The 26,294-nt window shown below is 50.5% G+C and overlaps 1 protein-coding gene and 1 long non-coding RNA gene across 4 annotated transcripts in view; both read left to right on the top strand.

The window, feature by feature from the left end:
* Positions 1-26,294, top strand: part of LOC135912737 (uncharacterized) — a 49,520-nt gene that overhangs the window by 5,100 nt on the left and 18,126 nt on the right. For all 3 annotated transcript variants that reach the window (XR_011508274.1, XR_011508273.1, XR_011508275.1), the window contains exons 2-3: positions 7,168-7,280; positions 15,560-15,645. This is a non-coding gene — a long non-coding RNA (uncharacterized lncRNA). The remainder of the gene's footprint in view (positions 1-7,167; positions 7,281-15,559; positions 15,646-26,294) is intronic.
* On the top strand, positions 17,313-21,233 carry LOC135912731 (uncharacterized). The gene has a single exon (XM_065445254.2). It carries the CDS (start codon positions 17,462-17,464, stop codon positions 18,950-18,952), a length of 1,491 nt encoding a protein of 496 aa, XP_065301326.1. The 5' UTR covers positions 17,313-17,461; the 3' UTR covers positions 18,953-21,233.

Here is a 26,294-nt window from a genome sequence, read left to right as displayed (position 1 = left end):
GAGCTGACCGCGCGCCACGTGGCCGCCTGTCATCCGTAGTTCTCAGAATGCGCCTCGTCTGGGGGGCTTGGAACACGCGCAGCGGGCTGAAAGCTGGTACGTTGCCACCCCGTACGGCCATTCCTAACAGCTCCTCCATGGCCCGGAAAATCTCGCCTGGCCAGTGCTGGCAACCGCTGGACAGGAAGAGAATGGCTGGCGAGCAAGATGACGGCTTTGCTCTCTGCAACCCCTACGTACTTGGAATGCCTTCAACCATCTCACAACAACTGGCACAGAAGAGTCGACCCGGCAACACAATACCGCTCAGCGTTCAAACGCCCGGAATTAGCTGCTAACCCACCAGGCCTCCTATCACAATTTCCATGCAAGTCACTCAACTGGAAATCCCAAATTTTGCCCCATAATTTCGTGCCACCAAAGCGAGCGTTCACGTTCCTCCTGAGTTCGACCAAACCCGACCGTCGCGCTGCAGAAGAGTAAAGGTTTACGCAAAATTAAACCGAAGCCTTTCAAACACCAATACTCAAACATAACTTAAGCAGCTTAACTTCACGAACAGCCTATTCTTACCATGTGGCAGTGGTGTACTTATTTCATGTACTGCTGCCACTGAACCGTCTGGCCAACTCCACAGGTACGTCATCACAAACGCGCTAAGTTTGAGGTCCCTATTCCGGACACGTGCTTGCATCATACAAAGTTTTCATCGCGCTGACTCACATTTGTTCGTTTAATCCACACAGGACACGTTCCTTAAAGGGACCCTGAAACGATTTTGGCGATTTTCTACAAACGTACTGAGTCGTTAGAGTAGGTCCTTCTGATCATTAATTGACACATCTAAGTGCTCTGCGTAAAGCGTGTAATTTATTATAAGGTTTTAAAAATGCACATCGCTGTCGATCGCAGCGCACTGCTCGGCGGAATTTTAAGCCGCCCCTACCCATATGATGCAAATAACCCATATGACGTCACATGGGCGAGCTATCTGATTGGCTGACCAGGGCGCGTGGTCGATAATTTTTCCAACTTTATGGTGAACAAATGATGCTCGTAATAGTTGGAATGTTAGTTACTTTGTTTTTGTAAAAAGAAAATAACTTAAAGAGAATACACAAGAATAGTTTTTTAGTACACTTGAGCACTTCCGGCACACAGCAAGTGTCGTCTGCTTGTGTTACAACGTGCGCAGTCTTTGACGAGAGCTCCGCCGTAAGTGTCGATCAGTCTTTTCGTGAGCACGATGAATCACCCTTGTTGCGTTGTGGGCTGCAGACGTAGCGACTGGAAAGATGTGAAGCTGCGAAATCGTGTCCCTCTGCAAGGCAGCATACGAGCGAACTGGCTGCTGCGCATCGGACTGCGGCTATCCTATAGGCGCCAGGATTTGCGCGTTTGTGGCCGTCACTTTACAGCGGAAGATTACTAACGCAATAGCGTTTCGCAAGTCCGGTATTAGGGCAAACACAAGCGCAAGGGGACAGGGTCTGGCCGCTTGACTGTGCCGGGATGAGCCATGAGATGAGCAGAAAGGTAAATGTGAATGGTCTGCACGGTGCAGCCACCTGGTGGCACTGAGCTCAACGATACACAGTAGCAGCAACGAAGTGCATTCTTCTTTGCTGCTGGTGTGTATTTTTTGCAGGAGTGTAATCACCAACACGTTGTTCTCATAAATGTTTAAAATGTTTTACACTTGGTTAGCCTCTTGAGGTAGGCTGACCGTATTGATGATGCTTTGGAAGATGTGGGTGTTCGTGTCGTCGGAGACTTGAAACCCCTAGATGGCGTTGGTTATGCTTTTCGCGCCTCAGAGCAACGTAAGGCGCGGCACGAACTCGTTACGTACACATTTCCTTGGCGTCGCGACATTTATGCCGCCTGTCCGTTCGTGCACTTAAGAGAGACACTAAAGAGAAGTATTATGTCATGCCAGACTGATGGATCGCTCGTCCAGACGGCAAACAGGAGGCCTTTCGCCGGGCGCCGAGGGAACTGGCGCGACAGAAAACTACGTGGAGTCGAAATGTAAAAGCTGAGGTGAGCTGTCTTAATAAATTACGCATGTGCAATAGAATACAAAAGAAAAAAAAAACGAAATGCAAGAAAGAAAGGAAGAAAGAAAGAAGGAAACAAGAAAGGAATGAATGAAAGATAGAAAAGAGAAAGTAAGAAAGAGAGAAAGAAATAAAGAACAAGCCATTATTGCCACGGAATAAGCCTTGGTGAATCAGAAAATAAGCCAGAACGAAAGCCCCGTGGCAACGCCGCCTGGAAATTCCCGCACTAGCGCACTGTGACGTCATCGGCTTCGACTGCATGCCCTCTTGGAATTACCTGACGCGCGTGGCGTGTGCGCACGGCCACGGAATCGCAGGAACGAAACGGGGGGGTATTAAGGATCAGCTGCATTACCCGTGTCTTTCGTCGGGTCGTATATATATATATATATCTATATACGTCTCTCAGCGGGCATCTGTGCTCACCATTTCTCTCCCGGACAAACGTCACCTTACGTGTGGTCTCGGAACGTGGCGTGCGCCTCGACTGCTGTTTACAGTTTCGGCACACCCGCCGCGGTTGCTCAGTGGCTATGGTGTTAGGCTGCTGAGCACGAGGTCGCGGGATCGAATCCCGGCCACGGCGGCCGCATTTCGATGGGGGCGAAATGCGAAAACACCCGTGTACTTAGATTTAGGTGCACGTTAAAGAACCCCAGGTGGTCCAAATTTCCGGAGTCCTCCACTACGGCGTGCCTCATAATCAGAAAGTGGTTTTGACACGTAAAACCCCATAATTTACAGTTTCGGCATCCCGAATTGAAGTTGTGACAGGTGCGGTGCGTGAACTGGAAACGTTGCACGAGATAACGCGTTGCGGAGGACGACGGCAAAGACAATCGTACGCGTCGCATTTAGCTTTATAAATATAACTGCTTCACCAAAGACAGCTTCCTTTCACTCAGATTCCAACCTGTGCGTTGGATCTGTATATGTTATTGGTAAAGACGGGCTACATTGTATTCTATGAAGCATCGAAAGACTGAAATTGGCGAATTTCGATAACATTTACTGAGCCGTAATAGAGCCACCGCCCCCCTTCCACACACACACACACACAAAAAAAAAGACATAAAAATTGTGACGTCGTAGTGACCTACTGGCGAGAAGTTTCAACACGAAACTGAAAAAAAAAAATAAAGGCAGTCTAGTCTTCATTTTGTGTTCTAGTAATGAACATTTTACTGCGAATTCAACAGTAGTAGAGTTCTGAAAGAATACTTTATGAGACTAAGGTGATATTGTGTTGTTCTCGTTATTGTCCTTTGGAAGTACAAGCGACACGACATTTTCGACTTTTATTTTTTTGCGTTAAATGAAGGTGTTATCGGACCTCGACACCGTACTGCCAAACCTTGGAGAGTGGCCTAAATAATTACCATGGTAGCTTCTCTACGAACCACTTTTCCTTTTGTTCCCCGGGAGGCACCTTTGTCGTGACGTCACTACGCAGAGTGTGGTCACGTGTGAGCAGGACAACGCAACGTCTCTGCACACCGCTCCTGCTAGCTCGGACTTTTGCTATGCTGATAATTTATGCGCTCGGCCCGGTGATGAGTGAGGTAATTTATGATGCCCATACTCACTGCACGTCTGTGTGTCAGTTTAAATCCGATGTGCGATTACTGTACAGCATTCCACATCGCTCCTATAACGTATGTAGCGTTGTTCGTGCATGTGGTGACGTGTTGCGCCTTTGCTTCAGTACGAGATACGATCACTTTCCAGTTGTTTCTCAGACTTAAGCTCCTCAGTTTACCGGTCGTCAAGTTTTGAATGGCGTTACACGTGTTCGGTAATGTAAATGAGCCGTTTCTTTATCAGGCTGACTCGTAACCATTATAACTTACTGTGTTCACAAATAATGAGATATTATATATTCGTTTAGGTATTTGATTCAATATTTAATTCGATATTGAATGTGATATCAGATTCTTCGATTTTCGATTCGATATTTATTTTATTTTTTCGATTCGATATTCTATTATTCTATTATTTTTTTATTCGATATTAATTTTATTCGATTCGATATTTAATTTATCTTATTTAATGTGATATTCGATTTGGATTTCGATTCGATATCTTGTTTGATAATCGAATGTCGTTTCTTCGATTATTCGTATTCGATTCGACTAGGAAATTTCTCTATTAGAGCACCTCTAATATTGACTTCAGCCACATAAGTAAATCAAGCTTTGGTAAGCCTGAATGGACGCGAAGAATGGCAGTTGGCGGCACAACCCCGATGCACCTGCACCATCTCTCTCGCCGCGACGTAATCGATGTTGACAACGTCTATACTTGAGTCTACGTAATTATTTATAAAAGAAGGGGGCTACATTGGATTTTGAAAGAATCGCGCACTCAACCCATCGAGTCCGAGGGAAAAAAAAAAAACGCCTCTGCTCACAAACTGCCCGGACACGTGAAAGCTCTTTGAAATCAGTGACGCCACGCATACGTCGAAGTTCCGGCGCGAGATTCAAGGCAGGGAAGTTTGGCGTTTGCAGTGTCCGTTCTTTGCATGTCCATTTAGGTTCTGTCCCATTCTCAACATTAACAAGTACCCTTTTCTAGTTTTAAGTTTGGGTCACCAACTCGCCCTAATCAGATCCCTTTCCCGTTGACTGGCTCATGATTGTGTTTTGAAGGATTACGAGTGAAACATAAAAGTTTGAAAGAACTAGTGACCCGCTTCTCTCTGTAGTGCATTCGGGCCTTGAGAGTATGTAAACAAATAAATACGAATAAGTAAAGTTCTAAGCTGATGTAGTGTTGCTTTTTGCTGTCACTTTATTAAGCGGTGTCCAAAACATGGCGGCCGTGACGTGTTTTACTTTTCTGCATTCGCTTTCGACGCACGCAGTAAGCAAAAACATATCCTTCGAAATCGGTTTCCTTAGTTCCGGCCGCCACAGTCGTCGCTGGGGTGGTGGCTGGGGGTTAAGGGGTGGGGGGGCGGTGCACGATGTGGGCGCCACCTGTTGGTGCCTATAATGTCGTCGGTTGGACAAAACCTTATGAAGGCAGCGCTCGATTGCAGTAAATGTACTGCAATTGAGCGCTGCCTTTATTTTTTAGTGCACTGTAGTGCACTACAAAATTAGTTACACACGGTCGACAGCTCCGTGTGCGAAACGCAAAAGCTACACCGAGACCTGCCTTTTTCCTGCTAATTATTTGAAAAAAAAATGGCTGTGGCTTAGGTAAGGTTAAGCCCAGGATGCGAAGCATACTAGCCTTTATTTTAGTTGTTGAACCACTGTTTAGCCTGGTGAACTGCTGTTGCTTGGCTATATTTGGTTCGGCTAGACGAAGAAACAACTCATGCATTACTTCTTCGCCTTCAAGAGTGGAACGCGACAGCGTTCCCGTCGACCCGCCAAGGGGTGTAAGACAATGGGCTACAGGGCAGCGACTACGCGCCCCGCATTGGACGCGGTGAGCGTCGAGCAAAGCAGCGTTCGGCGCGGCAACGAAATGTGCGCCTGAGCAAGAGACGCACGCCTTAGAAACAGCGCGTTTCTAAGGCAACACCGCATTCACTAGAGGCGCTTTTGTACCGCTTTGAAGCGTTGTACTCGTGGCTCAGTGGTAGCGTCTCCGTCCCACACTCCGGAGACCCTGGTTCGATTCCCACCCAGCCCGTCTTGCAAGAGTTGAGCCAAAGCCACTTCTCCTCTGTCGTGACGTCACGGTGTCACGTGATTTCATGGTCACCGCCGCGCCTGAGGAGCTGGGTTGAGCCCTCGTAATATGCTTCGCATAAAAAATGACAAAAGAAAAAAAACGGTGTCGCGCGTACCGCTGCTCTGATCTTGCTCAAAATGTTCAGCAAGATTGCATTTTGTGCTCCGGACCGATCAATTTAACACATTTTATTATTGATTGCATGGATTGCCCCCCCCCCCAAAAAAAAAAAAAAAACTCGAACTTACATTTGTTCGCGCCCCTCGCAGCGAGTGCTCTTTGAAACGTGGCGGCTATGTCACTTCCGTGGTCTACAGTATGCCTGTGTATGTCCTTCGAGACTGCCGTTTATTTACCTCTGAGGAACGCGATGCGAACATCAAGGTAAGCCGAGACGAAGGCAGCTACGCATTATTATTGTTACATGTTTTTACAATCCAGGCAAGTAACACAACCGAATAAGTGTCAAATTGAGCGATCCGAACCATAAAATGCTATATTGTTTCGAAATTTGAGCAAGAGCAAATCAGTGGTACGTAAGCGTTAATTAAAGCTGTACAGAACGCATATCAGTTTCTATTGAAAAAGAACAGCGCGTTGAACTTTACTCATACTCGACAGCTTTCCGTTTTCACTCGCAGCTGCGTCTGTCTGAGCCTTAGTCATCTTCCAAGATTCGCTTTGCGGATGTAAATCGGAAAGAAGTCTGTAAATCAATACAGCATAATAACTTCTGCATTAAAATTCCAGCGAGATCTTCGTGACGTTCTTGCCCTTTCGTCATTCACACAAACAGTGCTTGTGCGACAGCATTCAGCGTAGAAGATCGTCTCGCTTCTTTAAGAACATCCTTGGAGTGCATCAAATACATTGTGCAGAGCCACACCAAGTTTTACGGGCGCTTGCAACTTAGACGTTCGTTTTTACAAGATATATGAACTTGCAAAAAATCACTGTAGGCGGGACAGAGGCGAAGGTAACATGTAAATAATAATAATAATAATAATAATAATAATAATAATAATAATTTTGTATTTGTTTGGTGCTCCATATTCATGAGGCAAATCGTTCTAAGAATTTGAACAAAATTTAGTAATCTTATAGTGCCAATTTTAATGCAGAACAAAGTACACTACGCGACAAAGCGCTAGTAACTATTACAGACAATTATCAAAGAAACCACGACACGACGCCGAACGTGACATTTCTTTTTCATTTTTTGTGTGTGCACTCCGCACATAAAAGTGCGTCATTTCCTGATAACGTTCCCCGAATTGCGGTTGCTGACGTCTTTTTTGTCCACGTCAATTCTTTTTCTTGGCTTTCTATTATAGAAGATGCGTTTGCGTCAACTAGCTCGACAAACTCAGTTTTCTAAGAAGCCTTCACAGATCAATTAAACTTTATTTTCCAGGAACCTCTGGGTGGACTCCTTGGCTAAAAGCTGCAATCTGCAGCTTGATAAAGGCCCAGAAGCCATGGCACATAGCAAGCAACATCAACAACTAGAAAAGCATTGCATTTGATGTAAGTACCACATAAAATACACACTAATAAACCAATATTTTTACCACAAGAATTTACACGATTAACCAATTAACACGATAAAAAGTCATGAGCCATTCCACTATTTGAAGCTGGATGGTCAGCGAAGCTGTGTAGCAAACGACAAAGACTTAACACGGAACTCTGAAGAAAGGTATGAACACATTTATTGTCTTGATCGGTGTTCATCATGACGAAAGGTACGCACACACATTTATTTTTATACATCCGCGTTCACTCGTGTTATACATTCGTAATATACATTCGTGTTTTCATTTCGCGATATATTGAGGCAAAAAATTCGAGACTTAGATCACCGCACCGACTGGCAGTGGGCCAGTGCTGTCAGCGTCTTCGCGAAGGGGCAGTATGGGAACGCTGGCATGATGAGCGCCATCTGAGCCAACTGGAAGACGAAGGCGCGAGCATTCAGGTACGTGTGCGACGGGCAGTATGGGAACGCTGGCATGATGAACGCCTTCGGAGCCAACTGGAAGACGAAGACGAAGGCGCGAGCATTCAGGCACGTGTACGACGGGCAGTATGGGAACGCTGGCATGGTGAGCGCCATCGGAGCCAACTGGAAGACGAAGACGAAGGCGCGAGCATTCAGGCACGTGTGCGACGGGCAGTATGGGAACGCTGGCATGATGAGCGCCATCGGAGCCAACTGGAAGACGACGACGAAGGCGCGAGCATTCAGGCACGTGTGCGACGGGCAGTAGGGGAACGCTGACATGATGAGCGCCATCGGAGCCAATTGGAAGACGACGACGAAGGCGCGAGTATTCAGGCACGTGTGCGACGGGCAGTATGGGAACGCTGGCATGATGAACGCCATCGGAGCCAACTGGATGACGACGACGAAGGCGCGAGCATTCAGGCACGTGTGCGACGGGCAGTAGGGGAACGCTGACATGATGAGCGCCATCGGAGCCAATTGGAAGACGACGACGAAGGCGCGAGTATTCAGGCACGTGTGCGACGGGCAGTAGGGGAACGCTGACATGATGAGCGCCATCGCAGCCAATTGGAAGACGACGACGAAGGCGCGAGCATTCAGGTACGTGTGCGACGGGCAGTATGGGAACGCTGGCATGATGAACGCCTTCGGAGCCAACTGGAAGACGAAGGCGCGAGCATTCAGGCACGTGTGCGACGGGCAGTATGGGAACGCTGGCATGATGAGCGCCATCGGAGCCAACTGGAAGACGACGACGAAGGCGCGAGCATTCAGGTACGTGTGCGACGGGCAGTATGGGAACGCTGGCATGATGAACGCCTTCGGAGCCAACTGGAAGACGAAGACGAAGGCGCGAGCATTCAGGCACGTGTACGACGGGCAGTATGGGAACGCTGGCATGGTGAGCGCCATCGGAGCCAACTGGAAGACGAAGGCGCGAGCATTCAGGCACGTGTGCGACGGGCAGTATGGGAACGCTGGCATGATGAGCGCCATCGGAGCCAACTGGAAGACGACGACGAAGGCGCGAGCATTCAGGCACGTGTGCGACGGGCAGTAGGGGAACGCTGACATGATGAGCGCCATCGGAGCCAATTGGAAGACGACGACGAAGGCGCGAGTATTCAGGCACGTGTGCGACGGGCAGTATGGGAACGCTGGCGTGATGAACGCCATCGGAGCCAACTGGAAGACGACGACGAAGGCGCGAGCATTCAGGCACGTGTGCGACGGGCAGTAGGGGAACGCTGACATGATGAGCGCCATCGGAGCCAATTGGAAGACGACGACGAAGGCGCGAGTATTCAGGCACGTGTGCGACGGGCAGTATGGGAACGCTGGCATGATGAACGCCATCGGAGCCAATTGGAAGACGACGACGAAGGCGCGAGTATTCAGGCACGTGTGCGACGGGCAGTAGGGGAACGCTGACATGATGAGCGCCATCGCAGCCAATTGGAAGACGACGACGAAGGCGCGAGTATTCAGGCACGTGAGCGACGGGCAGTATGGGAACGCTGGCATGGTGAGCGCCATCGGAGCCAACTGGAAGACGAAGACGAAGGCGCGAGCATTCGGGCACGTGTGCGACGGGCAGTATGGGAACGCTGGCATGATGAGCGCCATCGGAGCCAACTGGAAGACGACGACGAAGGCGCGAGCATTCAGGCACGTGTGCGACGGGCAGTATGGGAACGCTGGCATGATGAGCGCTATCGGAGCCTACTGTAAGACGACGACGAAGGCGCGAGCATTCAGGCACGTGTGCGACGGGCAGTATGGGAACGCTGGCATGATGAACGCCTTCGGAGCCAACTGGAAGACGACGACGAAGGCGCAAGCATTCAGGCACGTGTGCGACGGGCAGTATGGGAACGCTGGCATGATGAGCGCCATCAGAGCCAACTGGAAGACGACGACAAAGGCGCTACCCGCCGTGGTTGCTCAGTGGCTATGGTGTTGGGCTGCTGAGCACGAGGTCGCGGGATCGAATCCCGGCCACGGCGGCCGCATTTCGATGGGGGCGAAATGCGAAAACACCCGTGTGCTTAGATTTAGGTGCACGTTAAAGAACCCCAGGTGGTCAAAATTTCCGGAGTCCTCCACTACGGCGTGCCTCATAATCAGAAAGTGGTTTTGGCACGTAAGACCCCAAATATTATTATTATTATTATTACGACGAAGGCGCGAGTATTCAGGCACGTGTGCGACGGGCAGTATGGGAACGCTGGCATGATGAGCGCCATCGGAGCCAACTGGAAGACGACGACGAAGGCGCGAGCATTCAGGCACGTGTGCGACGGGCAGTATGGGAACGCTGGCATGATGAACGCCTTCGGAGCCAACTGGAAGACGACGACGAAGGCGCGAGCATTCAGGCACGTGTGCGACGGGCAGTATGGGAACGCTGGCATGATGAGCGCCATCGGAGCCAACTGGAAGACGACGACGAAGGCGCGAGCATTCAGGCACGTGTGCGACGGGCAGTATGGGAACGCTGGCATGATGAACGCCTTCGGAGCCAACTGGAAGACGACGACGAAGGCGCGAGCATTCAGGCACGTGTGCGACGGGCAGTATGGGAACGCTGGCATGATGAGCGCCATCGGAGCCAACTGGAAGACGACGACGAAGGCGCGAGCATTCAGGCACGTGTGCGACGGTCAGTATGGAAACGCTGGCATGATGAGCGCCATCGGAGCCAACTGGAAGACGACGACGAAGGCGCGAGCATTCAGGCACGTGTGCGACGGGCAGTATGGGAACGCTGGCATGATGAGCGCCATCGGAGCCAACTGGAAGACGACGACGAAGGCGCGAGCATTCAGACACGTGTGCGACGGGCAGTAGGGGAACGCTGACATGATGAGCGCCATCGGAGCCAATTGGAAGACGACGACGAAGGCGCGAGTATTCAGGCACGTGTGCGACGGGCAGTATGGGAACGCTGGCATGATGAACGCCATCGGAGCCAACTGGAAGACGACGACGAAGGCGCGAGCATTCAGGCACGTGTGCGATGGGCAGTATGGGAACGCTGGCATGATGAGCGCCATCGGAGCCAACTGGAAGACGACGACGAAGGCGCGAGCATTCAGGCACGTGTGCGACGGGCAGTAGGGGAACGCTGGCATGATGAGCGCCATCGGAGCCAATTGGAAGACGACGACGAAGGCGCGAGTATTCAGGCACGTGTGCGACGGGCAGTATGGGAACGCTGGCATGATGAACGCCATCGGAGCCAATTGGAAGACGACGACGAAGGCGCGAGTATTCAGGCACGTGTGCGACGGGCAGTACGGGAACGCTGGCATGATGAGCGCCATCGGAGCCAACTGGAAGACGACGACGAAGGCGCGAGCATTCAGGCACGTGTTCGACGGGCAGTATGGGAACGCTGGCATGATGAGCGCGATCGGAACCAACTGGAAGACGACGACGGCGCGAGCATTCACTCACGTGTGCGATGGGCAGTAGGGGAACGCTGGCATGATGAACGCCTTCGGAGCCAACTGGAAGACGAAGAAGGCGCGAGCATTCACTCACGTGTGCGACGGGCTGTATGGGAACGCTGGCATGATGAACGCCTTCGGAGCCAACTGGAAGACGAAGGCGCGAGCATTCGCTCACGTTTGCGACGGGTAGTATGGGAACGCTGGCATGATGAGCGCCATCGGAGCCAACTGGAAGACGAAGACGAAGGCGCGAGCATTCAGGCGCGTGTGCGACGGGCAGTATGGGAACGCTGGCATGATGAACGCTTTTGGAGCCAACTGGAAGACAAAGAAGGCGCGAGCATTCACTCACGTGTGCGACGGGCTGTATGGAACGCTGGCATGATGAACGCCTTCGGAGCCAACTGGAAGACGAAGGCGCGAGCATTCGCTCACGTTTGCGACGGGTAGTATGGGAACGCTGGCATGATGAACGCCTTCGGAGCCAACTGGAAGACGAAGGCGCGAGCATTCGCTCACGTTTGCGACGGGTATTATGGGAACGCTGGCATGATGAGCGCCATCGGAGCCAACTGGAAGACGAAGACGAAGGCGCGAGCATTCAGGCGCGTGTGCGACGGGCAGTATGGGAACGCTGGCATGATGAACGCCTTTGGAGCCAACTGGAAGACGAAGAAGGCGCGAGCATTCACTCACGTGTGCGACGGGCTGTATGGAACGCTGGCATGATGAACGCCTTTGGAGCCAACTGGAAGACGAAGAAGGCGCGAGCATTCACTCACGTGTGCGACGGGCTGTATGGAACGCTGGCATGATGAACGCCTTCGGAGCCAACTGGAAGACGAAGGCGCGAGCATTCGCTCACGTTTGCGACGGGTAGTATGGGAACGCTGGCATGACGAGCGCCATCGGAGCCAACTGGAAGACGAAGGCGCGAGCATTCAGGCGCGTGTGCGACGGGCAGTATGGGAACGCTGGCATGATGAACGCCTTTGGAGCCAACTGGAAGACGAAGAAGGCGCGAGCATTCACTCACGTGTGCGACGGGCTGTATGGAACGCTGGCATGATGAACGCCTTCGGAGCCAACTGGAAGACGAAGGCGCGAGCATTCGCTCACGTTTGCGACGGGTAGTATGGGAACGCTGGCATGATGAGCGCCATCGGAGCCAACTGGAAGACGAAGAAGGCGCGAGCATTCAGGCGCGTTTGCATGCGACGGGCAGTATGGGAACGCTGGCATGATGAACGCCTTTGGAGCCAACTGGAAGACGAAGAAGGCGCGAGCATTCACTCACGTGTGCGACGGGCTGTATGGGAACGCTGGCATGATGAACGCCTTCGGAGCCAACTGGAAGACGAAGGCGCGAGCATTCGCTCACGTTTGCGACGGGTAGTATGGGAACGCTGGCATGACGAGCGCCATCGGAGCCAACTGGAAGACGAAGAAGGCGCGAGCATTCACTCACGTGTGCGACGGGCTGTATGGGAACGCTGGCATGATGAACGCCTTCGGAGCCAACTGGAAGACGAAGGCGCGAGCATTCGCTCACGTTTGCGACGGGCAGTATGGGAACGCTGGCATGATGAGCGGCAACGGAGCCAACTGGAAGACGAAGAAGGCGCGAGCATTCACTCACGTGTGCGACGGGCTGTATGGGAACGCTGGCATGATGAACGCCTTCGGAGCCAACTGGAAGACGAAGGCGCGAGCATTCGCTCACGTTTGCGACGGGTAGTATGGGAACGCTGGCATGATGAGCGCCATCGGAGCCAACTGGAAGACGAAGGCGCGAGCATTCAGGCGCGTGTGCGACGGGCAGTATGGGAACGCTGGCATGATGAACGCCTTTGGAGCCAACTGGAAGACGAAGAAGGCGCGAGCATTCACTCACGTGTGCGACGGGCTGTATGGAACGCTGGCATGATGAACGCCTTCGGAGCCAACTGGAAGACGAAGGCGCGAGCATTCGCCCACGTTTGCGACGGGTAGTATGGGAACGCTGGCATGATGAGCGCCATCGGAGCCAACTGGAAGACGAAGAAGGCGCGAGCATTCAGGCGCGTTTGCATGCGACGGGCAGTATGGGAACGCTGGCATGATGAACGCCTTCGAGCCAACTGGAAGACGAAGAAGGCGCGAGCATTCACTCACGTGTGCGACGGGCTGTATGGGAACGCTGGCATGATGAACGCCTTCGGAGCCAACTGGAAGACGAAGGCGCGAGCATTCGCTCACGTTTGCGAAGGGTAGTATGGGAACGCTGGCATGACGAGCGCCATCGGAGCCAACTGGAAGACGAAGAAGGCGCGAGCATTCACTCACGTGTGCGACGGGCTGTATGGGAACGCTGGCATGATGAACGCCTTCGGAGCCAACTGGAAGACGAAGACGAAGGCGCGAGCATTCGCTCACGTTTGCGACGGGTAGTATGGGAACGCTGGCATGATGAGCGCCATCGGAGCCAACTGGAAGACGAAGAAGGCGCGAGCATTCAGGCGCGTGTGCGACGGGCAGTATGGGAACGCTGGCATGATGAGCGGCAACGGAGCCAGGGTGGAACAAGGGTGAATCTTCTTTTTTTCTTTCTGACCCGAGAGCACGTGGTTGAATTTAAACTGTTTTTTTTTGTGTGCGCAGCGACGTAATACTTTGCAGACACTATCTTCAGCGCGTGAAATAGAGGTAACGCCTGTTCGTTTAAAATGGGAAAACTTGGTGAGGGGCTCTTTGAAGGGACTGTCCATCATTTTGAAACATGTCTTTGAATTATGGTGGGAATGAGAAGATTGTGTGTCCAATCGACGGAAACGAGCATACTTGTATTTCATAAACTAAAAAAAATATAACTTTAATTTGACCCTGAAAGTGGTGCAAGAATGGCATGTGGCGCCGCTCGACGGTGAAATAGTGCAACCAATTCGTGTGCTGTCACGTGAGCGAAAAGTGGCGCGGAGAGAGTTATTTTGCTTGAATACGATATTGTATTACCTGAAATTGTATCTATATGCTCTTCTATTAACTTTTCTTTGGGCGAGAAAGTAACTTATTTCGTTTCCAGCTATAGCGCGTGTTTAAGAGGGGAGCAGCATTGGCCAGACGAACGGAATCGCGGTGAACGGAGTGGTGCATTGATGCATCGCCTCCGATATTGCCTTCGCGCCCAGTAGTAAGTGTTGGCTGCGTCCGTACACAAATTTAGGAGTAGACTACGCAGATCCAAGAAAAAATGTTTTTAAAAAAAATTCTGCTCGCTTTCCGGAGAAGGCACTGCACGTTTAGACACTTCGAATGTGGCTGGCGCAGCATGGCCCTTGTCGCTTTTACGTTATTAAACCCAAATTAACTTAACTAACTTCGAATTTCAGGCTTTCGATTACGCTACAACATAGAAGTTCCTCGAAAAGCGGTAGGCAGTCCCATTAACGGCTTCGCCGTAAAATGCTGCTGCACATCTCCCGAAAAAATAAAAAAGGAACGAAGAAAGAAGGGTTAGCAAATGAGATCCCCCATTTTGTTTGTTATACTGTGTACATCTGGAGCGCGCGCGCGCGTCAATGCTTAGTACAATGCTCATCCAATCTCGTTCCGGATGCCTCGTCGTCGTATGCCATGCGGCAGTGGAAATTGAGTGCGTCATTCGCGGTTGCCTGCTCTTTAGCTTTTTTTTTCAGTTCTTGGCGGAATGGCAATGCCTGTTCCAGCTGTTGCTCTCTTGAATGGCTCGTGCAAAAAAAAAAAAAAAATACCAGAGGAACGTGCCGAGGTCACTCGCGGTTGGGGCTACGTGTCGACATTCTTCGTAGCCATATTGCTCTTCTTAGACGTGCCTTCTACACTCAGCCGCCGAAGCGTTGATATTTCTGAGTCGTCCCTCAGTCGTCGTACATTTTGAACAATAGTACTAGTCTGGGACCTGCAGTTCACGTGACCCTGCTTTCGACCATGTTTTGTTTGTTTTTTTCACCCTTTTTTTTCATCATCCACGGCTTTTGACTTCGTGGTATGCTATCCATTGTAAGCTATCCGTTAGTTAGTATAAGAAAAAAAAAAACAATCCGCATACCGTATTCGCTCATACCTAAGCATTCGCCACGATTCTAAGCTGAAACACGGGAGCAATGGCTCGGTGGCTATACGGCGTTGCGCTGCCGAGTACAAGGTAGCGGGTTCGGTTACCGATCGCGGCGGCCTCGTTCCTAAAGGGGGGGGGGGGGCGGAGCGCGGTAAAGCTCGTGTGCCGTGCGTTGGGTACACGCTGAACAACCACGGGTAGCCGAAATTGATCGAGTGTCTCTTATAGCCCGTGTCTTGATTTCTTCCTTTGTTTCTATTTATTCAAGGCAACTTCAGTGCAAGTTTGCCTTGAGAGACATGGCTCAAAGCTGAGGAAATGACTGCCTTGGGACGTATCTTATTGGCAGCAAAGGTAAATTGAAGTCGACCTCTCTGCCTTTCTCTCTCTTTCTCTATTTATTTACACGCCAATATCGACATATCGGGGGGTCGAAAAAAGTAAGTTTACTTAAATGAAAGCCTTCTAGTCAAAAAAAAAAAAAGAAACGAAAAGAAAAAGAAGCACTTAACAGCCGTTGGCAAGAGCAGCTATAACATTGAATGTAAATGTCAAGTTCACGCATAGTTTAACATTAACGTGCGTAACAAAAATACGCGATATTCGCGGGAAGTGTAGTCCAAAAGTCGCGTCAGCTCATGTTTACGCCTGTGCGATGGCTTTCAGTGTATGATTTCATCTTTGTTTGCTTATTTGTTTGTTTTTGTGTAGTGCTAGTATGTATATTGTAAGCCTTGTGTGTCCAGCGCTCGTTTTTGCGTCGCAGACGTCTCAGCTGTACCTGAAATTTGCGTTCATATATGGCCTCGTTCAATTCCACGCACCACAGACTACAGCGTTTGATCGTCTCGCTTTGGGCGAACGCGCTTGAAATGCCGTGATCTTTCGTCAGAAGGTACGGGTTTAGAAAGTCTGTAGAATGTCTGTAAATGTCTCGTACAGACCTCTATGCCTTGTTATAAACTTGTTCATTTGCCTACACAAACGTGCCGCTATATGCCGACAAAGGTAGTCAACAAGCATCCTTCTCTTGGTGTATTGCGGTCCCCGAACCCCCGAGGGGGCCTATTTTAGCAGAAAGCGCTAACATCTGTTCGCAGGTTGACGTTAAACGCCATATGGACATTATGAAAAGAAAACGTGAGAATAGCTTATGTAAATCGGCTATGTAAGCAAATCTTAGTGACGGTTGCAAATGTCGCGAGGTAGGTTCGGCAGAAATTTGCGCTTCCGCTCCACCGCTTTTTCTTTTTTTTTTTTTTGCCACCTCTCTTGGCGTGTCTCGTGATTGATTCGACTTGGCATGGATACAGCTGTCGTCGGTGGTGCGGAGTAGAAAACGGCGCCTACCGATGGTCCACTTGTGTTGTGCTCTTAGATCGCTAATAGCGGCGTACGTGTCATTGCGGTCGACTAATCCGATCCTATAGAGACCACACGCATTCTGAAACTTCTCTCTACGTGAACCTCTGTCTACGTAATCTATAAGCCAGCCGTGACCCTCGAGATTCGCGTTACGTACTTCGTTAACGGAAGATACCGCGTCACCCGCCGTGGTTGCTCAGTGGCTATGGTGTTGGGCTGCTGAGCACGAGGTCGCGGGATCGAATCCCGGCCACGGCGGCCGCATTTCGATGGGGGCGAAATGCGAAAACACCCGTGTGCTTAGATTTAGGTGCACGTTAAAGAACCCCAGGTGGTCAAAATTTCCGGAGTCCTCCACTACGGCGTGCCTCATAATCAGAAAGTGGTTTTGGCACGTAAAACCCCATAATTTAAACTTCTCTCTACGTGAACCTCTATCTACGTAATCTATAAGCCAGCCGTGACTCTCGAGATTCGCGTTACGTACTTCGTTAACAGAAGATGTCGCCTCGTACGTGATATATTCGAGCGGAAACGGTATTCTCACGTGTTCTTCCCGGCGCGGGCGCTCGGAAAGCGAGAATGTATCGAGAGAGAGAGAGAGAGGGAAAGAGGCGACAAATACCAAGCGCGCTCATACGTACACCGAGCGACCTGCGCAGCGTCTTTATTGGAACGCGAGAAAGATCGCGCAGAGAGAGAGGAACTGTTTGATGCATCGCCCTTCCCGCGCGCCGTTAAACCTTGCCCTTTCGCTCGCATCCGCGGGCAAACAAGCTCATTTGCGAGCGCCATAGTCAGCGTCATGGGTGCCGCGGCTGAAGCTGACACCGCGCAATTGTGTCCGGAGGCCCAGCGGCCCCAGCGCATCGCGGCCAAGTACGTTTGCGTAGCCGGCTCTCTGGTAGCACTCGTGCTACTCGCGTTGGCCCTGTCTTATCCGATCAGCAGCATCCTGTTCGGCGGAAAGCGACTGGACGACGTTTACAAGAACGCGAGCGTCGATGAGAACGAGATCGACGACACTGCTCCCCATGGCTACCGACCGACGCGAGACGGATTCAAGCCGGTCGTCTCGGAAACCGAGGAACGGCCGCCGCGTCCTTCAACGCCCGCGTCGACTACGGAGTCCACCACCACCACAACTACGCCGTCAACGACAACCACAACGCAGCCTACGACGACCAGCACGACCACCACAACTACGCCGTCAACGACAACTACAACGCAGTCTACTACGGCCAGCACGACTACGATGACCCCGGAGACCGCGACGGAACAGCCCTCGACGGAGGGCAGTACCAGGAGGCGCCGAAGGTCTCATCGCGACGTGCCCGAAAACACGACGGCGGTATCGCCGGCGAACGGAACGTCGAGAATCCGGCCGTGGCTCAACCGCACCAGAGGCACCGCCACACCCGGCTACGTTTTGTACGAGGTCTCCATGAGGAAGGTCAGCATCCAGGTGGTCTACGAGTGCCTCTGCCCGCGCAGCCGCCGCTTCATCGTCTCTCAGCTGCTGCCCGTGTACGAGATGCTGCGGGAGTACATGCATCTCACGCTTTTGCCCTTCGGCCGAGCCCGCGTCGAGAACGGTAGCCGAAGCAGTGGCGGTGACGGTAGCAACAACACCGCCGCCGCCAACAACGGCAACGGCACCGAGGGCTCTGACGGTACGGAGAACGCAACAAGCAGCATCTCTACCGAGAGCCCCGACAGCACCCAGGCCAGCACAGACAGCGCAAACACCACCGACGCCGACAGCAGGGGCAACAGCAGCGATCACAACTCGACGTCCAGCCCCACCATCAGGTGCCCCCGCGGCAGCAGGGAGTGCCACGCCAACATGGTCCAGACGTGCGTCATGAGACACGTCGAGGAGACGCTGACCGCGGTGAGGATCATCGCCTGCATGTCCCGGCACCCCGACCCGCACCGCGTCGGCCGGCGCTGCGTCGAGCAGTACGGCCTGGAGTGGCACCTGGTGGACCAGTGCGTCACCGCGGAGGGCAAGTTGCTCATGCTGGACATGGGCCGGAAGACGTGGCTCATCACGGCCAGCGTGAACAGCACGCCCCTGGTGCGGATCGAGGGCGAGATGAGCCACGTGATCCAGATCGAGGCGCAGACCAACCTGCTGGGACTGATGTGCGAGCGCCTGCACAACCGTCACGAGGCGTGTCGTGGCCGTGGGAACGCTACAACGACCGCGGAGGACGGGCTGGTCGGAAACGACACCTCGACCACTGCCACTCCGCCGCTTAACACGACTCTGACCCCGTCGACGAGCTGCTGAACTGGGCGCCGCCGCTGTCGTCAGGACAGTCTTTAAGTGCATTTCTTCTTGTTAGCTTAAAACAGGCTTTCTGCGCCGTTTCGGCCGACTTGCTTATAGTCGTTATGCCAGCTGGTTTCGATCTGTTTCTCTAATTTTTAGTTTTCTCTTGTGTACTTGCATTTCTCTTGTTGTCCTTCTACCGTTTCTTTCTCTTTAATATTAGGCAGATGGGAGGTGGACCTCTATGGCCTCTCTTGATGGCAGCTGCCGTGCTTGTCGTCTGTGCTGTCTCGCTTTTCGAAATATTTTGCACTATATGTTTAATCTTGTTATCCATGTTGCACATTGATCGTTTTAGTGGCCGCTGAAAGCGGCTGGAAGCTTAATCTTGATTCTGCAGCACTCCTTTTTCCCCCCACCAGAAAACTGTGGCGGCGTCACCGCTCTTAAAGTTCAGTCATTCCACAACGTACACTATGACAGAAAGCGGCGATGTGTTGCAGGCATGCAGTGTCCATGTCGCGCGGCCGTGCAACTTAACAACTCTTCACTCATCTTATTTGCGAAGCTACGTAATGAAACCCATCCCTCTTTCGGGACTATTCCGGAGGCTAGCGGACCGACGCGCCATTCACAACCGACAAAGCGAAACACTACTTCTATTTTCAGTCCTTGTTAAAACACGTGCGCAATGCCAACACCGGCTGGGTCACATCATTACAATTGCAACGACTTGTTGTTGCACATAAATATAACTGCAGCGACTATTTTCTGTACTTATCTACTTGGGAGGGGGGCGGGTGAAAGAAGGGGTGGTTATGTAAAGGCATCAGCAGCAACAATCAGCGTACAGCTGATTTTTTTCCCCTTTTCATTTACGTACTGCGAGAACAGTGACGTTACACAAAAAGGGTTCTAAGGCGTTGTGGTTGAAGAAAGCGTCTCAAGATGCCGATGCCAGCGTTGCTGTCCATCTCTCCGGTGCTCCGATATTCTAGAAACTGTAATAGGTTGTGCTTGAAAACATGGCTGCCATGACGGGTTTCCAGCTCCTGCAATCGCTTCCGGCGCCTTCATTATAAAAAAGCATGACCTCGGAGATTGGCCTTCGTTACTTCGATGGAGCCAGCTCTGATCAATCAATCAATCAATCAATCAATCAATCAATCAATCAATCAATCAATCAATCAATCAATCAATCAATCAATCAATCAATCAATTGTTTTTTTATACAACGAACAGAAAAAAATACATCGCGAAACTTGCAGAACGAGATCCCCGAGTACAAGGCTGCATGACCTCCTGTCACGAAGGTATATAAACAATAAATGTGGAGTGCGATTTGAGCTTCCGGGAGCTAAAACTCTTACAGGGCTCGGAAGCCTGTCCGTGAACTTGTGTTACAAATTGCGGAAAGCTTTAGCCTTCGCTTTCTTTTATTTATGTCTTTCTTTCTAGATCCACGTGTGACGCGACAATCGGTGCTACTCCCTTCTTTTGACAAAAAATCGTGCCATATTTTGATGTATATGGGAACTACAAAGAGCTCGCAAATCCTGCCAAACCCTGGGCTACACTGAATGGACGATCGCTGGCTAGTCTGCATCAATCTCACCTTAGGTTCCAGACGAAAAAAAAAATGACGAGAAAGGCTTGAGAGAAATTCTGCGTAACCATAGCAACGCACTGATTTCAGAATGTCAAAACGTTAGTGTACGTACTTTGGGCGCATGTTAAAAAAAAGAAAAAAAAGTTGGTCAAAATAGCCTTGTGCAGCTTTGTAACGTTAAACACCACAACTTATCAAAAACCCCGCCGTGGTTGCTGACTGGAATTATGGTGTTGGGCTGCTAAGCACGAGATCGCGGGATCGAATCCCGGCCACGGGGGCCGCATTTAGATGGGGGCGAAATGCGAAAACACCCGTGTACTTGAAGTCAGCTGCACGTTAAAGAACCCGCGGTGGTCCGAATTTTCAGAGTCCCCCACTACGGCGTGCCTCATGATCATATCGTGGCTTTGGCACGTAAAACCCTAAAATTTAATTTTTACTTATAAAAGATATTTCATGTGATTTCCGTATAGCACGCCCCTGGTGCCTATGTATTTATGCTACTATAGCAAGTGACATTTGACTGTGGATATACCTACACTGCTGAATTAAAGGTGCATGTTGTTATTCTGCGCACGGGGGTGGGGCCGGGACGACAACGTCTAGTCAAGCAGCTGGCCAGAGTGCACAAATGTACAAACGAAACCGCTGTTTTGAGAAAGGAAAATAAATTTGGTTTGGAATTGGAGTTATTCTTGCTTTTTTTGAATGAGCATTGGCCCTCGTAACCGTGACATTGGCGACGGGCGAAGGCCTTCGCCGATATGCTGAATACTTCATGTTTTTTCAGCGTTGAAATCCGCATGCTGGAAAGAAAGAAAAAAAAATTTGTTCATCCTTGCGGTAGGAACTGGTAAAGCTAACCCGTTTGAGCGTATTTAGACCGGCGCCGAGAGCAGACGTCCTTACATTTGCGCGCGCGAGGACAGACAGGCGGATGCACGGACGGACAGACACGTTCATTGGCATACAGACATACAGACAAGCAGACAGATGGAAGGTACAACAAACAAAGAGGTGCAGTATATGTACAGCGCAGTGTGTGTGTGTGTGTGTGTGTGGGCGGGGGGGGGGGGGGGGGTCTTCCCTTGTGACCCGTCTTGAAGCGCTGTTGTTTCTGATAATGAACCAACTAGCCCTTCAGTCAACCCTTGCAGGTGAACGTGCTCAGTCAAACGGGCGCCCAGCCCGACGTGCAAGTACATTCATTCAAATAAAGAGATGCACGCACTAAGTCAGACGGACAGACTGACGCATACAGAGAAGAGTGACAGATGGACTCAGTTCGACAGACTGTCACAATCGACCAGACGGACAGAGGTATATATAATGTATGTGCGTATATGGACGGATATTTATGCAGGCGGACTGTAGACGAGCGGCCGACTGTGGGACGTGAGTAGGCAAATGGACTAACACGCTCAGACGGAATAACGGACACAGTTAGACAAAGGGACGCGAAGATAGGCCGGTGGACACAGGCGTAGGGACGAACAAACGGACACTGTCAGACAGGCGGATGGACAGACGCAGACCAACGGAGGTAGACAGACAGACGTATGCGGAAGAACACAGTCGTACAGACAGACGCACACAGTTAACGAGACGGACAATCAGACGGGCGCAAGTAGACAGTTAGATAGACGGACGAACAATCACAACCAGACATGCAGATAGACAAACGCAGACATGGGCAGACAGACAGACAGATCGATCGCCACAGACAGGAAATAAGACGGATGAAAGGACACAGTCAGACGGACTCAGACGCATGTAGATGGAGGGACGTACTCAGCCAAACTGACGAAGTCAGTCAGACAGACAGACGGACTGGCGGATAGGCAGGCCGACAGACACAGTGAAACATACCGCAAGATATGTGAGACATTCGCACAGACAGACTGAAGGACATAGACACAGACGTCCGTAGTGTCAGACGGACAGAGAAGAGAGAAGGACGCAGACAGGAAGTTGGACTGATGCAGTCAGAAAGACAGACAGATAAACAAGCTGACGGCCTTACAGATAACAACAACAAAAAAAAAACGCGTGCATACAGAATTAGTTCCCTACCATGTACCTCTCCCTGTTTCTCTCATTCTGTTGCCCCGCTAAGGAGTAGTAGGCCAGAGAGACGGTGTCTCACGGCGGCCGACCTCTCTTCCTTTCTCCTCATTAAAATTTCCCTCTCCCCACGTACGCAATCGCACTGTTAATACGAGTCATAGCTGTAGAGAGCAACGTCTTTTGCGACTTTAATGACACGAAAATTATTGTATTTTACGCTGGACGTTCCCTTCGCGTAAAAGATGGATGTCGACCGACTTTGGTATAAGTAACAGTAAAAGCGATGGCACTCTGTACATCGATGGCTTGCTCGCTGCGCGAAATACAACAAAATGGCGAATGTCATGACGCGATTTCTTCGCGATGAAGGCTTTGAGAACGGAAGATAACATTTCAGCTTCTCTGTTTTTGTAGTAATCATCGCGTCCTACCATTCGTATTGGACTCATCGCGGCAGCAAAATGATGTGAGGCGCTGTTCGTTCTCGAGGTGTGGGAACGTTCCAACTTTCGAGCACGAATCGAATAGTTATATTTCTAATCGATTCATGAGAATATGGAATCGAGAATGTGGCCTTCTGTTTCTTCGAATGGTTGGTTAATATCTAATATACGGGACTACTACAATTACTGGAGCGTGCCTGCCATTGGACAGGGTTGATGCGCATGGTGCACATGGTTGCATGAAGTGCCTGTTGTTCGCCAATCCGGAAGTATGGATAGCCTTTAGATTGCAAGCTGCCCCGTTAGATGGTATATGGTCCTCAAGTGCTCTTGGTAATCAAGAAAACGACAATACAGTATAGTGCAAGCATAAAGGGGCGTTTATAGTTCCTCTTGTGCGACGTCAGATAGCCGAAATACTAGGAATAGTTCCTCGACGAGATATGCTGAGGAATCGGGGAAGTTCGACTCAACACGCAAGGTTGCCGAGCGAATAATTTTTTCGCCTGTGCTGGACACCTGCGCCTAAGTCATTCGTAAGTGCGCTCGGAACGAAAACCACGTGAACGGAAACCAACAGGCGAGCGATCGTGTTCTGAGCAAGCGATCGATCTATTCCTGCTGGTTATTCCCGCTGAGCGCGCAGGCCACCTGAACTCGAAGGGGAGGAAACAAGTTCCTGTTGCCCCCGAGGGTTATCCACGACGTCAGGTGCACCTGTAGCATCGGAACACTAAAGTCATCTGTCGTAGAAGCGGCGGAACTACAACACCGACTCACTCAGCCGCGCTTCCGTTATGCGAGGAAGCCGAATGGCGGGAGACGCGGCAGTCGCGCGGCGAAAGCGAGCTTCAGGGGGGAGAGCGAGAGAGTCGACAATGGCCACATCTCCACAACTGGCCTTGCAAATAGGAATGCGAGCATTAACATTGAAGGAAATAAATCAAGCCTTTTCGATTGTTTCTTCGCCATGTCTGTTCTCCCCCCCCCCTTCCCCCCCTTTGTTTATTAGTTGAGAACCGAGGAAACATTTAGTATTCGAGTCGATATTCAAACCCCGTATTGCTCGAATATTCGACTGAATTCCAAAATGTTGCTGTATTTGCACTGTATTACTTGACGTGGACGTTGTACGGCGTGGGGTGAGTGATGCAAACGAGTCTCCGTATGGCGCTGTAAATAAACGTCGTCGACGTCTCCGCAGAACGAAGAAAGCTGCAGCGGTGTTCCGTCTTTAACAAAATGAAACAGCGGAAGAAAAAAAAAATAAGCGGTGGCCGCCGAGCAGCTGGGTTTCATCGCTGGCTTTTCGCCCGCGCGCATCGACCAAGTGAAACGTCACTGGCTAAAGGTTAAAGACAAATGGAGCAAATGTTGGGTTATATAAACGGAACAACTCACAATCGTTATGCACATGCACATATACTTGTTGCCTTGACGCGTTTGGAAAAAAATACAATTGCTCGGAAGGAAGGAAGGAAGGAAGGAAGGAAGGAAGGAAGGAAGGAAATCAACTTTATTCGAGGTCCTGCAGGCCACGAGAGCTTCGGGCTCTCATGGAGTGGGCGTCTCCCACGACGGAACCGGGAGGTTGAGTTTCCTGGCGGCGTCGTGGACCTGCTGGACGGCCCAGAGTTGGGGAGCGAGTTCTTCGCTCCGGATTGCTTCCTCAAACTTGCGCTTGTCCTGTTCGTCGTTTATGTGAGCTTGCGAGCACGGCCAGAGTAAATGATATACGTTAAGGGATGTATTGCAATTGGTGCAATAAGACTTGTCGTGGAGCTCAGGCGTGTAATGGTGTAGTCTGTTTTGCTTCGGGTATGTGTCTGTTTGTAGCATTCTGAGTGTTACCGCTTGAGCTCGAGTGAGCGTGCGGTGTGGCGTGCTATACTCGAAATGTAGAAGAAAGAAAGCGCAACAAGTATAACGCCACGAGAAGGCCCCAAGTCGTAATCACGAAGGTAAGACAAATCTGTGTGCTACCCATCATACCCAATGGCACTTGAATGATGGCCACGCCAGAGTTTCTTCTAATAATTTTAGTAAATAGATTCCATAACCTCCTTTCCCCTGGCTGCGCAGAACGGTGCGCAGCTGTAGCTGGAAATGGGGGGGATGACTTTTACACGCTATGCCGTGCGTCACCGTGGAGGATACAGGCAGCAGATGCTCTTTTTTTTTTTCGCATACGCGTAGGACAGTTAGACAGCGAAGACCCCGAAGCTTTAACGTGCGACTTACAATATTCTCTTGAGCGATGTATGCATGTTAAGGAGAAAAAAAAAGAAAGCTGCAGTCTTACCGTAATTCATAACGTGGGTGGTATAGAGTGCAACAACTAGTCAAAGGGTTATTTTCTTTTTTTCCCCCTTTTTGAGAACTTATCATTCCAATTCATCAATTTTAACAGGTTACACATAAGTATGTCACGTCAATATATGTTATATTTGTTTTTTCCAAAGTAGCGTTGTTATATTGCAGCGAGCATACCATATGTAGATACGCCGCTGCAATGAAATTTATATATCTCTACATATTTACGGACGTGTTGAGCGTATTGCTCTCGAATTGTCCGTGATTAGGCGGCGGGCATATCAACAGAGATTGTACAATATCTTTATTGCGACTATAAATGAACTACGGTCGTCGTACTCGAGAGAATTCTTCATTGACTGACCTTTCTATGCTGGCTTTCGCACGTACCAAGTATGCAGTCGTCATTTACAACGAAAGTGCGTCATTACTTTAAGAGTCATGTACTTTGCTTGCATTCCAGAAGTCATTTGCTTGTTTCTTTACGAGCAAACAACTATGCACGCGTTAAAAATACGACTTGCACATGTCCGCACCGCCAGTATATGTGTAGAACATACGTGGTGCTTTCTTGGAGCCAATGAAACTGGTCGCCTATGGGACGTCATCAGTATCCTATGTGACGTCAGACGGACAGAAATTGCTAGAAACGCCCGGATTAGTGTCGCGGATCGATGCAAGCGTGCAATATCCCTTTTTAAATTGACAGTAACACTTCCGCAAAATATAAGATTTAGGTCTGATGTCCACAAGGGCATTTCCTACTGATTCAGTGCGTTCAGAGCGGACCAACGAATTTGCTTTACCGTTCATTCTCAACTGCGTGCGGCCTAAATTAGTCCCACGCGGTCCTTTTCACGGGTAACATGATGTCCGGTGCATACTGCAGGATTGATAATATAAGCCAAGAATTCGTTGTTTCGTA

This window comes from Dermacentor albipictus, chromosome 9 (assembly GCF_038994185.2).
Source record: "Dermacentor albipictus isolate Rhodes 1998 colony chromosome 9, USDA_Dalb.pri_finalv2, whole genome shotgun sequence".
Classification (NCBI taxonomy): domain Eukaryota; kingdom Metazoa; phylum Arthropoda; class Arachnida; order Ixodida; family Ixodidae; genus Dermacentor; species Dermacentor albipictus.
Note: the sequence above shows the minus strand (reverse complement) of the source record. Positions and strands in the feature narration are given on the sequence as shown.

What these genes read in the sequence shown, in the direction of transcription:
- LOC135912731 (XM_065445254.2), top strand. Translation starts at nt 17,462, where the DNA reads ATGGGTGCCGCGGCTGAAGCTGACACCGCGCAATTGTGTCCGGAGGCC.